This window comes from Dryobates pubescens, chromosome 2, assembly GCF_014839835.1.
Source record: "Dryobates pubescens isolate bDryPub1 chromosome 2, bDryPub1.pri, whole genome shotgun sequence".
Lineage (NCBI taxonomy): Eukaryota > Metazoa > Chordata > Aves > Piciformes > Picidae > Dryobates > Dryobates pubescens.
The window spans coordinates 44038491-44052466 of NC_071613.1; the positions used below are offsets into that span (position 1 = coordinate 44038491).

General features: G+C 44.2%; 1 protein-coding gene across 1 annotated transcript in view; it reads left to right on the forward strand.

Annotated features, from left to right (window-relative positions):
- Positions 1-13976, forward strand: part of PDIA5 (protein disulfide isomerase family A member 5) — a 103310-nt gene that overhangs the window by 22484 nt on the left and 66850 nt on the right. The window contains exons 4-5 of the mRNA XM_054176345.1: positions 6493-6576; positions 7269-7314. Coding sequence (XP_054032320.1) covers positions 6493-6576; positions 7269-7314 — 130 coding nt within the window. The remainder of the gene's footprint in view (positions 1-6492; positions 6577-7268; positions 7315-13976) is intronic.

Here is a 13976-nt window from a genome sequence, read left to right on the forward strand (position 1 = left end):
CTGGATGAGTCTGGAGCAGAAAGCTGCTTCTTTGCAAAGAGAAGTGTTTGATATTTCTAGAAGTTCCTGCAAAGCCTTCGGTAACTCCCGTGAATGTTTGCCTTATTTCTGTGCAAGTATGTGGGCCACCAAGTGCTTCTTGGTAATTTTTCTTTTCATGGAAAGTACTGTTCATTCTAACTTACTGACTTTCAGCAGGGCTGGGTCTTACAGTGTTTTTTTCCCTTAATTGTTTTTGCTTGACGATACCTGTTAATTTTTTGTCTTGGGTTTCTTTCTGCTCTTTGGCTCGCTCTTGCTTGCTGTAAGAATTAATCTCAGGGGTTTTAATTTTCAGAAAATACTTCTTTGTAATCTCATTCCTATAGATTCCTGGCCTTTCTAATTGACTAATGGGTACAGGGGGTCATTTGTATTGGATGATGCGTGGCGCTGGGTCTTCGCAGCACATGGATTTTTCTGCTTGCATTCCTGGCACGTTCCAGGGGAGCGTTCGGAGCAGAAGGCTGCATTCGCTTTGTGGATCCCAAGGAGACATTTTGATGCATTCTAGAGGGGAAAACCAGGCCCTAAATTCAGATGAGATTGTTCTGTCAGTCTACTAATCTTAATCTTCAATTCTTTCCAGTAGCATATTTCCTGGTTTTGGTTTTCATGCTCCCTCATCCCTGGAAAGATTCACATACTTCATCCACCTCATTGTTTGGGTGGCTCATTTGTTCTGTGCTGTGGAAACCTGTTGCTATTGTTATATTTACAAAACAATTTCCATCAGGAACCTAGGACTGTGTCAAAATGTTGCATCATTGTCAAAGACAAATCTTGCATTTTAAGCTTCCTGTGCTGATTCTGTTCAAGTAGAAGGAAGCGATTACCATCCAGCAGCTACTTAGCACAACCCTTTGGAGAAGTGCTCTTGTAGGCTCAGCTGATGGTTGGAGAATTTTACTCTTTTAAAATGATTTCTTTTTTTGTCTTCTCTGATTTCAGAGCTGTCTCAGAAGTGATACAGAAAGGCCTGGGATCAGTAGAGAATATGAGGAACTTTACAAATGTGCCATGCTGTGAGCAGCAGTAGTTGTGGCAGCTGCCAGCCTGGGCTGGGAGGGAGGAGTGAGAATGATGGGGAGGCAATGCCTGCAGTCTGAGAGGATGAGAGTTTTGCACGGGTTGGCCTGGTTTTGTTTGGTCAGTCGCTGTAGCGTAAATGGATCACGGGGTCCTTGTCAGCGTGCTGAAGAGGGCAAGAAGCATAGTCATAATCTTGTGTTTGGCTAATGAGTTGAATTGTTTTATTTTGTAACCTGGTAGGAGCACATCTGACTACCATTGACTGTTAATGTCCAATTCGTGCAAATGTGGTGTTCGTTTTTAGGTGGCCTGAGGAAATCTCTGGCATTGACACCCCTTTTGCTGCCTGTTTTTTTGGGTCACAAGCTCGATTAGTTGTTTGGCAAGATCTCAACTCAATGCTTTCTGAGGTTGTTCATCAGTCTGTTGTCTGGAGAGAGTATTCTATGGAAGGTAGCCAGAGAGCATTGCAGAGGCTGTTCATTGGGCTGGGCAAACTTGTTTGATAATTCACTGCTCAGAGCTTGTCTGAAGCTGCAGTTGCCACTTCCCTGAAGTGTGGAGCTCTCTGTACGATGTTTTTTCACTGTAACATAAAAGAATGAATGAGTTAAACAATGTAGACAGTAATGAGAGAGTGTGCTGGTAACAAAATGAGAGCTTTGGCTAGTACCTTCCAAAGCTTTTTGTCTGTACAGCCACTGATAACAGCAGAGCCTCTACTGTTCTGGGGCCTGTGGTTGAAATTGTGCTCTATGGGACTGCTGAAGCATAATTTATGTGGGTTGTTGAGCCTTGTTTCACAGGAAAAGATGTAGAAGAGACAAAAATCTGTTATAGAAGAGACAAAATCTGTTTACAGATTGTGAGTCTGTGGTTCACATGTGGTTGCATGATATGCTGATAGAGGAATGAGATAGGTTTTTGTGCAGGCAGATTTACTGACCTGGTTGCTTAAAGTGGTACTGTTTCTTGTGCCTAGGAGCACTGTAGGTGTAGATGAAAAAGAAGACTGGGTCCAGGCTGTGTTGCAAAGTGGCTGGCCACACAGCACACGAACGCACTGCTGTTGCATTTGCAGCTAGTGATGCAAACTTCTTTTTTTAATGGCTTTTTTGTAATTTCTGAAGATGGGATTTGATGGGATCATTCCAGATCCTTCCTCCCCAGAGGCAGGTGTAGTTGTAGGGCTGTTTTTCCTTCTTGATGAGAAGCTAATGGGCAGCATTACATAAGGGAAGTAATTAGTGAACTGCAGATGATCTTACTTGCTCTTACAAGAGAGAATGGTGCTGAGGATGTGCCTTCTTACCCTGCTTCCTGCAGGACCTGCCAGGACAACATTTAAATTCACTCAAAGCAGGGTTTTGCACTGCCATCTCCATGCACCTTTTCTTATTCAGGATCCATCCAGCACAAACTTTTGTTGTTTTTAGAAAACAGTGTGGATTTACTGCAAACTCACGGATGTTATTTTGTGTTCCTCCTGTCTAGTTTTGCCCTCTGTTCTTTGTCTCTCCAAATTACCTTTACACATTGCTGTAAAGGCATTTCTCTGGGTTGCTTCTGCCACTGGGGACTGCCATCAGAATCTGTTACTGCTTCTCCATCCCTACGGCCACAAAATCCCAGGCCTGTGGGCAGCTCTGTGCATCCTGTAATGCTCCTGAGGAATGCCTGTGGCACATCCTCTTCTGGTGCTGGCTTCACTGGTGGTCAGCCAAAGGAGGTCAGATCTCCTTCAAAAGCCCCTCACTCTCCTCCTGTCCTGGTAACAGCTGGCTGCTTGTGCATAAAGATTATTCATTCATGCTTACACTGACAGGGGATCCCAGAGGTTTACAGGGAGTGCTCCAGTTGGGCTTCCTGCCACCTCCATCATACTCCCAAATGACAGAATCCTCTCCTGGTAGAAGAGACAGAGATGAGATTGGAAAGGGGTGAAGTATTCCTGTGATGCATGCTTTATGGATATTTAGACTTTTTGCTTAGGTCAGCTTGGACCTTTCATTTTATTGTTCTTTTTCCAAACTGCCCTTGCCTTCAGCCAAGGAGTATTTTGGAGTCCTGGTTTGGTTTCATGGGACGGGAGAGCATGGGCAACATGCTTGTGGGAGTGGAAGAAAGCCATGCCATTGTGCCACTTAAGATTTGACCTCATTACCAGATAGACATCTGGCGTTTAGGTCCTTTGTGGTATTGTGAATAGGTTAATGTTTTGGGTGGTTTTTCATGGATGGATGATTTGTAGGACTGCCTGCAGGCAAAGTGGGGTCCCTGCAGCAGCAGCAGCAGCACAGCAGGGTTCAAATTGCTCTGGACAGAAATGGGATGAGGCAGCCAAGGACAGCTGCTGTGGGCACATTACTCACCTCATCCTCAAACCAGCATTTCCTGAGTCTGCTGCTTTGTGTGGAGTGTCTTGGCCTGGGTGGTAGAGTGATTTTTGGGGTGGTTTGTGTCCTGTTCAGGTTTGGGGGTTTGTTTGGGTGCCCACCCCACCTTATTTTTTTTTTTTTTGCTCCTTTTAGTCTTCATAACAACTCTTGCACTGCCTCTTTAAGTGGTAAAAGTAAATCACAAGAATCAGAATCCTAATTACCCTCTCCCGTGTGAGAATGGAGGAGCTCATCTTCAGAGAGAGGCTGTTGGTTCACATCCAAAGGAGACAAATCTCTAGAGCAGAGACTGCATCTGTGTTGATATTTACTTTTATTAAGGATAATGGTTGTTACCAAGTGATACCAGAGCAAGTTGCTCTTTGCAGGTTATTTTTGTCTGGCTGTAAGTGAAAGCAGAGGGAAAAGTAGAACAGGTCCATCTCTGCCATTTCTGTATGTCTTCTTTTCTGCTTTTTCCAAGGAACCATTAGTATGGCAGTTGAGCTGGTGAGTCTGGCATGTGCGAGAACCTGCACTGCTGCATGGCAAAATGGCTGATACGTATTTAGATGCTTCTTATTCTGGAAACTTTCTCCTTTTCCATCCCTTGAATAAGTGCAGATAGCTTGCATAAACAGGCTTGAATTCCCAATGAAGAGGTGTAGAGAACCTGTCCAGCAAATGGTAAGACACATACTGGAGCAAATTTCTGCTTTCTCTCCTGTGATAATGGCTGGGCATTCAGGCAGCTACATGCAACTCTACAAATGGACCAATCCTGAAAGCAGGGCAGGCTTAGATTCTGTTTCCTTCCAATGAAACAGCTGTTCCTATCCATCCATCCATCCTTTTTGGTTTTCTTTTTTACTAGAAATTCACGCAAACAGAAAACAGGAGTTGCTAGCTGCTTTTACTCACAGGTACATTTCACTAGTAACCTTCTGCAACCTTTTACCACTATAAACCTTGGCAAACTTCTCTGTGGTGACTGTCCAGATATCGAAAAGATACACCTTTTTCCCCACATGGTTTGAAGTTCACCAAATTGGTGATAGAACTGGTAACAGAATTGTCTTGATACACATCTTGGTCCTCGGTTGAATGATTGTCTGCGCGTCTTGGGGTCTGACAAACCCTATTGCTGGAGGTAGGTTTCAACATTACACTTGTTCAGATCCACCACATTACATTATCTTGGCAAGGCTGAGATGGCCACAAATAGATGTGTATGCTGGAAACATCTAGGAGTGTCTTGAAGAGTATTCCCAAGTGTTGAGTGTGGTGTGGGCTGATGTTAGTTGGTCAGTCAGCTCCAACAGGGCCACAGAGGCTTCTGTGTGCCTCTATATCTGCCTGGGACAAGACAGGAGGATGATTTGAAAGTGATGCCAACTCCTTAGACTGCCTGGTTAGGTTTAGCCCACAAGATTGTTGGAGGACTGCAGGTAAGAGAAGACAGGATATTTCTAGCCCCTGAGTTTGATGTTGTTGCAGGTGTTTTGTGCAAACTCCACAGGGCAGACCAGATTTTTTGGCCAAAACACCAAATTCAGGCTGTTTCATCATCTAGTTTTATTACAAGGAGAGATATGTCATCTCTTAATTGAATAATGTGAACGTTTTAGTTCCCTCTTCCACTGTAGTCTAGATGGAAAACAAAGATGCAGCAAACAACCTGGTAACAACTGTCTTCTTAGGCTCAGATCTCTTGCCTCCTGGAAAAGCAAAGAGTGTTTACAGGCTACAATGACTAGCTTTGGCTATGATCTGTAAATGCACAACTGACATGAATTAAGACTCTTCAGATAAATGTGCTCCTGTACAACTGGGATTACAGGTGCTGCTTCCTGGTGAGAGAGTTGCATGCTTTGTTAGTTCTTAAAATGCTCATTTCTGTCTTCAGCGTAATATTCTGAGTTTGATGCATGTGTCCATAGCACACCCCTTCTCATTCCAGCCACAATAAGCATTTGGGAGTATTCCATTTGCAGTACACTGTGAACTTGCAGTTGGTTGTCCCTCACATTTGCAGAAAGGCAGCTGGAGAACATTGGGAGAATTAGCTGGCAGCAGCACTTGAATTGGTGGGGCTCTTGCAACCCTTGAATCTGGATCTCTCTAATGTGTCTCTAATCAGTTTAAACTTGATGGGGTTTCAGTATTTTCATCTTCTAAATTGATTTATCTGTGTAAAAGGTACAAGTTGTCCTCAACTGGGAACAAGTTTCCAAGCATTTTAATCTTGCTGTTTGTCAGTGCAAAGAATAGTCTTGTCAGTGTGAATCATCCTCTTTTCTTTGTAGCTTTATTGTTTTGATGTTTCCCCAAGTTTTTGACTGACATCATACTCACTTCAGCTTTAAGCATCCTTACAGCTTCACTCCTGCATTGTTCGGAACAACAGTTAGGCTATGAAGATCCTTTACCTGCCCACGTGCGCCAATGTATATAAAGTTTTCTCCTGTGACCTTTCTTTCTCTTTCAACTCAGCCTAATGTGGAGCTGGAAGCAGTTCACTCTTGTTCAGTTAGACTTGCTAGAAGTGGTTTTGAGTCTGCTGTTATGTGCCTCCTCCTTCAGGAGCTGTGGCAGGTGGTCTTTACCTGCACTTGCCAGGTGTGTGTGGCTTTTTAAAATGTGTGTATGAGTCTTCACAGTAGTGCTCTTTGATCACCACCCTAGCAGTACCATGGTTTTCCTGAAAACTTGACTTCCTCAATTTTATGTTAATCTCTTGGACAGAAGGTCTGGTGAGGTACTTGGACATGCTAGAAAGGGCTGCTTTTCTTATGGTTAGGGCCTGATTTTGGAATGTGGTTTTAATGTGGTTCACCGTGTCCTGACCAAGCAAACGGAGAAATTAAATTAGCTACTGCAGCTTTCCACAATGCTTGTCCCACAGACTTAGCTGAACAGCTTCCAAATTACTGTTGGGTGCAACTAATGGCTGATGAGGAAGCACAGCAATGAATTTTCAGAACTGAATGCATTTGATTTCTTTTCTCATAACTATTTTTCTTCCAATATGTGTTTTTTGCAGTGATACTGAAAGCCGAAAATTGTGCAAGAAGATGAAAGTAGATCCTAATTCAAAGGAGAAAGGAGTGGAATTACTCCATTATAAGTGAGTGCTGGGCTGGGATTTGTTGGTGCCTCCCCACAGCTCCATACTACAGCATGAGGACTTTGGTTTTTGTAACCCTTTGACATGTGAAATTGATTGCTGCTTCTTCAGTCTGCAAGCCTTTCTTGTGACCAAAGTTGAGATTAATTTATTCTGCTGCTGAATGGAGTACACTAAAAGCACAAGTGGGACCTTGGGAGAGATACACTATGGATTAAAACTACCCAATGCATATGGCTGATGCCTGACATTTGAGCTCTCTTACTTTCCCTGTCACAGGCCTGCTGAGAATAGTGCTTTGTAAAGTAAGGGGAGGAAGGCAAGTGTAGTTGAGACAGCAAAAGATTTTCTTCCTGGAAATAATAGGACTGGGAGTACTGTTAAGTGTAAGAGACACAAAGGAGCTGCATCTCTGTCTCCAAAGATCATGTCTTAGTAAATATTCTTGTTAGAGTGTCACTGAGGAAATTATTTACTAGAAACCTGTTTGCTTTACACTCTTTTGTATCCTTCCTTTTTCCTTATGCTTCCCCCCACCCCCCTTTTAATTACTGTACTGTAAATTCTACTTAGTTCTATGGCTTCAGCAGGTTAATGTCATTTGTGGTTAGTGAGAAGTGAGGAAGAGCAGCTGTATGATTTCCAGCAGCACAACTGTAAGCTAACACTGTTCCCTACTCCTTGTTCAACAGGGACGGTGCATTTCATACTGAATATAACAGAGCGTTCACATTGAAGGTAAATTTGAATATTTGATTGCTATTCTGCTGGGTTTGCTACATATGGGTGAGACAGTTGTGGATTAAAAACAGGTGTTGATGCTTTTCATGCTGAAGGAATGAAAGGGAAGGGGTTAATCTTCATAAGCAGTTGTCAGAATGACTTAAAGGTTTTTGTGTGCCTGTGTCTATCAACCACAGAACCAGGAAATTGTGTATTATTAAAAAGACAACCCATGTTGAACTGTAGTGCAAAAGGTGAGTTAACTTGCAGGCTAGTAACAAATAGGAGTTGTCATGTTTTTATTATGAGGAGCTATTAATGGCAATATAACTAAAGCATTAGCTAATGTTGCATTTTGATAATGAGTTTGCCAAGGTTTTTATGTTGGGTGTCAATAAACTTTAAAGAGAGCTGAGTGGCCTTATTTTTTATTGGATTATGGAACCACAGTTCCTATGGATGTGTCCTTAGTGCAGCAGGGATAACTGTCATCCTTCTCCTGCAAATTGTGACACAGAGCAACAGAAAGCAAAATTCTGTGAGGGCAACGAGAGGAAGAAAACATGAACTGAATGTGTAGATCTCGGTGATTGTGGAGATGGTGGACTAAAAGCACAGTAGTCAGGCCAAAAGCGGTGCAGCCTTCTGAAAAGCTGTGGTGAAGCCCTGGAAATATCCTTATGTGAGGCTGCATCCCAGTGATGACTTGGCTTCCAGAAATTACTTCTGTTCAGCTTTGCTGCCTAGTTCCCATTTCTTTTTCTCCTTCCAGGGAAACATTGGCTCTGCACCATAACTGATCTTGTGGTGATGACACCACCTCAGGCTGACATCATTATATTTACTTACCCTTTTTGGTTTGTTTGGGATTTTGGCCTGGGATGGAGGAAAGCCTGTGTGAAATGCTGCATGAACCTGACTCTGTCAGAGTGGCTGTTCCTAAGTGCACTTGCTCTGGACTTTTCTTTTACAGCCAGAGCTGTTGTGGGGTAGCTGATGGGGAGGACTTTCTAGGTAGCACACCCTGGCTTGAATCATCCATTCAGCCTGAACCTGAGGTCATCCTGAATGATTTGCCTGGCGTGGGGAGAGTGGGACTGTGTGTCTTCCCATCTCCTGCAGTGGAAATCTTGCCTGGTACTAGGAAAAGCAAAGTTTGATACCCAGCCTAATTGTCAGGTGCCTGAGGCTGCTTCTGTACTTAGTGAGGAAATGCACCTGGTGAGTTTTTTCCCTCTTGGTGGGTGGTGGGGCAAAGACGACTTGTTACATGCTTAAATTTGGGTGATTTGAACAATTCTTGACATGTCTTTACTGCCTTCCAAGAAGTGCTCCAACCAGGAATTAGTACTCTGGGTCATGGTTATAGTTTGAATCAACTGGAAAGCATGTGCTGAGAGTCAATCACAGCACAAGAACCATGCTATTCCTGTTTTTCACACACACAGAAGGAGCCAGAGTGTTAGGGGTAGGAAGGGAACTCAAAAGATCCTGTAGTCCAACCCCCCTGCCAGAGCCAGGATCACCTAGAGCAGATCACACAGGAACGCATCCAGGCAGGTTTTGAATATCTCCAGAGGAGACTCCACACCCACCCTGGGCAGCCTGTTGCAGTATTCTGTCACTCTCACAGTGAAAAAAATGTTTCCTCATGTTTACATGGAAGTTCCTGTGCCTCAATTTCCACCGATTGCCCCTTGTCCTGTCATCATGAAGAAGAGCCTCACTCCATCCTCTTCTTGATGAGCATTTCCTCTTTGCTTTTTGCCCTACCTGCTGGGGAGGGGGAAGCGGCATCCCTTAGATCTATGGCATTCCAGTGTGGATAGAAGCGTGGGTTTGAAGCTCCTTTACTCTAGGAACTGTAGTCTTAGTTTAACTGCCCCTGTGAAACCAGCTGCTAATGATTGGCTGTGCATCTGAGGTGGGCAGTGGTCAAATAGCTGAGTGTTTACCTGTTCTGCAGCTCATAGCTGCCTGAATATTTTCAGTGTTTCTCCCTCTGTACCACTTCCCTGTGTTTTCTTCTGTCGAGGCAGCGACCTTTCTTTCTCTCTCTCAGCTGTGTTTGTCAGGAATCTCACAGCACATTACAAACAGTGAGCAGCAGAGCAACGCAATTACTCAGGGTATCATACTCATTTTACGGACAGGTGGACACACTGAAGAACAGGGAGATTAAAGGATTTGTTTCACATCATTCAGCAAGCTTGTGGCAATAAAACTCAGATCTTCTTTCCAGGCATCCAGTAGACATATTAATATATGTATGACATTTTGGAGAATGATGGACACGGCTCTGAAGAACTGTAAAAGGATTCCTCTGAAGTAAGCAGCAGTTTCATCGATGTGGCTGATCCAGCTGATAGTGTGCGTGGGCTTTTAAGAAAAGCTTTTAATTTCTTAGGGTAACTAAATCCTTATATAATTATCAGAGAAGCCCTTGTGGGTTTACTGTTAGAAAACTGAGAAATAAAGAATAGCTCAGTGTTCACGGTGTGGGGAGGCTAGCAGACAGAACCTCCTGCTGCTGAGACCTGTGTTAGGATCTGAACTGTCTGGGCTATCTGGTAAAGGGAGGTCACCTGCAAGATAACAATGTTCAGTGATGCAGAGTTTTTAGGAATGATTGCAAGAAAGTATTTCCAGCTGCCCTGTGCAGAAGGGCTTAGACTCTCACAATACCAAGTGGCTTATCAATATAAAAGTAGGAATTTGTGAGATCAGGAACATGAGAAGGAAGGACGCAGCTCCAGCTAGGCTGGAGTAATGCAGTAATGTACATTGAGATGGTGAATTACTGGTCAGGACAAGCAGTCAGCTTGGCTTGAAAATATTTGCCCTCTGCTTAACAGTATTTGAAAGTAAAATAATTAGGAAAGGAACAGAGAGTAGGTGAGGAAATTGTTGTTCCACATCTGAATCCATTGGTTTCATTCATCTTGTGCCCTGCATGTGATTCTGATTGCTCCATCAAGTGAAAGGTGTAGAGGTACTGCAGGAGGGCAGTACTTGAATATTTAGGTAAAGGCGAGGACAGGTGAGAAGTGGCTTGAGAGCAGTCTTGAGAGAAGGTCTTGGGGGTGTTGGTTGATGAAAGATTTACTGTGAGCTGGAAATGTGTGCTTGGAGCCTAGAAAGGCAACCATATCCTGGGCTGCATCAAAGAAGGGTGACCAGCAGGATGAGCGGGGTGATTAACACATCCAAGTGCCGTGTTCTGCACATTGGTCACAACAAGCCCATGCAGAGCTACAGGCTGGGGTCAGAGTGGCTGGAGAGCAGCCAGGCAGGGAGGGACCTGGGGGTGCTGGTTGACGGTAGACTGAACATGAGCCTGCAGTGTGCCCAGGCAGCTAAGAGGGCCAATGGCATCCTGGCCTGCATCAGGAACAGTGTGGCCAGCAGGAGCAGGGAGGCCATTCTGCCCCTGTACACTGCACTGGTTAGGCCACACCTTGAGTACTGTGTCCAGTTCTGGGCCCCTCAGTTTAGGAAGGATGTTGACTTGCTGGAACGAGTCCAGAGAAGAGCAACAAAGTTGGTGAGGGGTTTGGAACATAAGCCCTACGAGGAGAGGCTGAGGGAGCTGGGGTTGCTTAGCCTGGAGAAGAGGAGACTCAGGGGTGACCTTATTACTCTCTACAACTACCTGAAGGGAGGTTGTAGACAGACAGATGTTGGTCTCTTCTCCCAGGCAGCCAGTACCAGAACAAGAGGACACAGTCTCAGGCTGCACCAGAGGAAGTTCAGGTTGGATGTTAGGAAGAAGTTCTATACAGAGAGAATGATTGCCCATTGGAATGGGCTGCCTGGGGAGGTGGTGGAGTCGCCATCACTGGAGGTTTTCAGGAGAAGACTTGATGGGGTGCTTGGTGCCATGGGTTAGTTGTTTGGGTGGTGTTGGATTGGTTGATGGGTTGGACGCGATGATCTTGAAGGTCTCTTCCAACCTGGTTTATTCTATGTATGTGTTCTCCCTTTCCACTCTGCTTTTGAGACCCCATCTGGAGTATTGTGCCCAATTCTGGTGCCCCCAGCATAAGAAGGACATCAAACTGCTGGAGTGGAACCAGAGGAGTGTCACAAAGATTATCAGGGGGTTGGCTCTCCTCCCCTGTGGGGACAGGCTATGAGAGTTGGGGCTATTCAGCCTGGAGAAAAGAATGCTCTGGAGAGACCTTGTAGCAGCCTTCCTGGAGGGGGCCTACAAGAAAACTGGGAAGGGACTTTTTATACACAAGTTTGGAGACAAAAAAAGCAGGTTATCACTACAAGCCCTCGTAAAGAGTGGCATTTTAGAATGGCTGATTTGACACAAGTAACTGCAATGTTTAAAGAACATTGTGGAACTCCAAGAATGTGAAAGCCAAGAATTTAGGATAGATGTAAAGGATAGACTGTTGGTGGTTAGCAAGCACAGAGGTCCAAATGCAACAGCTGGTGCAGGGTCCAGAAACCTGATTACTTTTTGCCAGGAATTGAGAATATATATCAGTGTGTGTTATATAAGAATGGTATTAATATAGTTTTTCACCAAATATCTGTGGTCAGCTGCTGTTGGGGGCAGCAGACCTAAGCTTAGATGAGTAGTTGATCTCAACCTCTCTTCATGTGTTGCTTTAGCCACACTGTGTCCTAATCCTCCATAGTGCCATGAGGCCAGTACCCAGGCTGCATTTATTACACGTTGAAGCTTCTTTTGGAGGATGAAGTACAGAGAGAGTTTTATTCTGCTTCTAAAATGGAGAAATCTCATTAAAGTACAAATGTGCTCAGTACTAGCAAAGGGAATAGACTAACCCAATAAATTGGCCCTGCTCTAAACTGAATCCTTTTCAAGTTTGCTGTTGCAAGGAGTGTGTTTGAAATCAAGGGAAATCTGTTTATTAGCATCCCTACTTCAAAGGAATAAAAAGGACAAGGATGTGTTTCTGTGTATATATGTGTGTGTATATGTATGTGTGTATACACACATGTATTTTTCAGGTTTAAACCTAGGTCCATATATGATAGCCAGCTATTTAGCTGTTAGAACTTGCTTTTTAGCACACAGGCTGGGTGAAGCCATGTTCCATATTCTGCTGAATTGTTGTTTAAGGTTCAGTGCTGTTGCAAGGATTTGGGCAGCAGGTTACAGCCCAGCATGGTACTGTCAGTGCTGTGGGGTCAAAGCAGGTTGTGACCATGTCATGACAGGACAGGATCATCGCTGATTCTTCATTGTGGGGATTGCTGTGGCCTGGACCTTGCTCTATCCAGCAGCCTGGGGAGCACTGCTTTTCTATGATTAGAAGGTGCTGTGGTTTGTTTGAGGAAGGTTCTTTGCTGTATAAAGGCACACAGGAAGTTCTTTTCACTGCTGGAGTAATGAGTGCAAGGCAATGTACTGCCTTCTCCTGCCAGAAGACATTACACATCTAATATGTTTCTGTCTTGGCTGAGAGGGAGAGGCTGGATGAATTAAGTTTCTTTAATCCCCCATCCTCTAACCACATCTGTTTCCACATGACTGAACTTGGCATGCAGGAATTCTTGAAACTAGCAGAGTCAATTGCACTCATTAGCTTTTTGAAACATTGACCCTTCTCTCCTCCCCTCCAGTGTGTTTTTTGAAGTCTATGCAGACTGGGAGTGACTAGGACCTGTAGTTCGCCTAAATGTGGAACATCTCTGCTATTTGGTTCTATACTTTCCTTTCCCCATAGATTATTAAGTCTTCTTAGGGCATCATTTGGGATGCTAATGCTGGTGTGGTTTTTTTTTCACATCTGTAACTGTATTTTTTTCCCTAGCTAGCTCCTTTCTCTGCTAATGCCATATTGAAACAAATGTCTTTTCTTTGAAGTGTTTGTGGTCCCAGCACTGCTACCTCACCCCCTAGGTCTTCTTACTATGCACATTACATGTTTTACTTTCTGTCTAGTGACTACTACATACTGCCTCTTGTGATAAGACAAATCTCTTCAATATTAACTCTGCAAGTAGACAGAAATATAAATGCAATAAATGGATCCTTCCATAAGCTCTGAATTCTCCTGAGTCCTGCAGTACTGCCTGGGATTCAGGAAAATGAGATGAACTCCACTATCTATTGATAAACTGCTGGGATGTTGTACCAGAGCAGCCCCACCAAAGGCAGAGAGGTGGCAAAAGTGTCTCTGAGACACTGAGGTGTGCTGTAATCTGCTCTTGAGAAGGTAGAGGACAAACCTAGTCTTTTAGATTGATATTCTTGGTGTGTTTCAGTATATACTCAGGTCTGCTTTTCAGTTTTGAGCTGCTTTGGCAAAATATCCAGCGGACAAGAAAAGGCTTTAATGAAGCTTTTCTTTGCTCCAGCTCCAAGTAAGTTCACTTAGTGCTGTGGCAGCATGATCCACTCTGTCTTGGTTTGAAGGAAGCTCCTCAGGTACCTCACCATGTAACTGGTGTGGCAGAGATCCTGTCTGGGAGTGGGCATGTACCTACAAGCAATACCACAAAGAAAGGGGTCAGTCTTAGTGGTAAATGAGCACAGAATACCAAATACTGTTTCCTAGAGCACAGAATAGTGGTTACCAAGCCTGTGCTTCCATGTACAGCTGTAAATGGAGGGCAGTGCAACTCTGCTGGAGTCTGTGGAGGGCATCTCATTGACTCCAGAGGGCTGAAGTTTCCTTCAAGCTGAGGCTGAA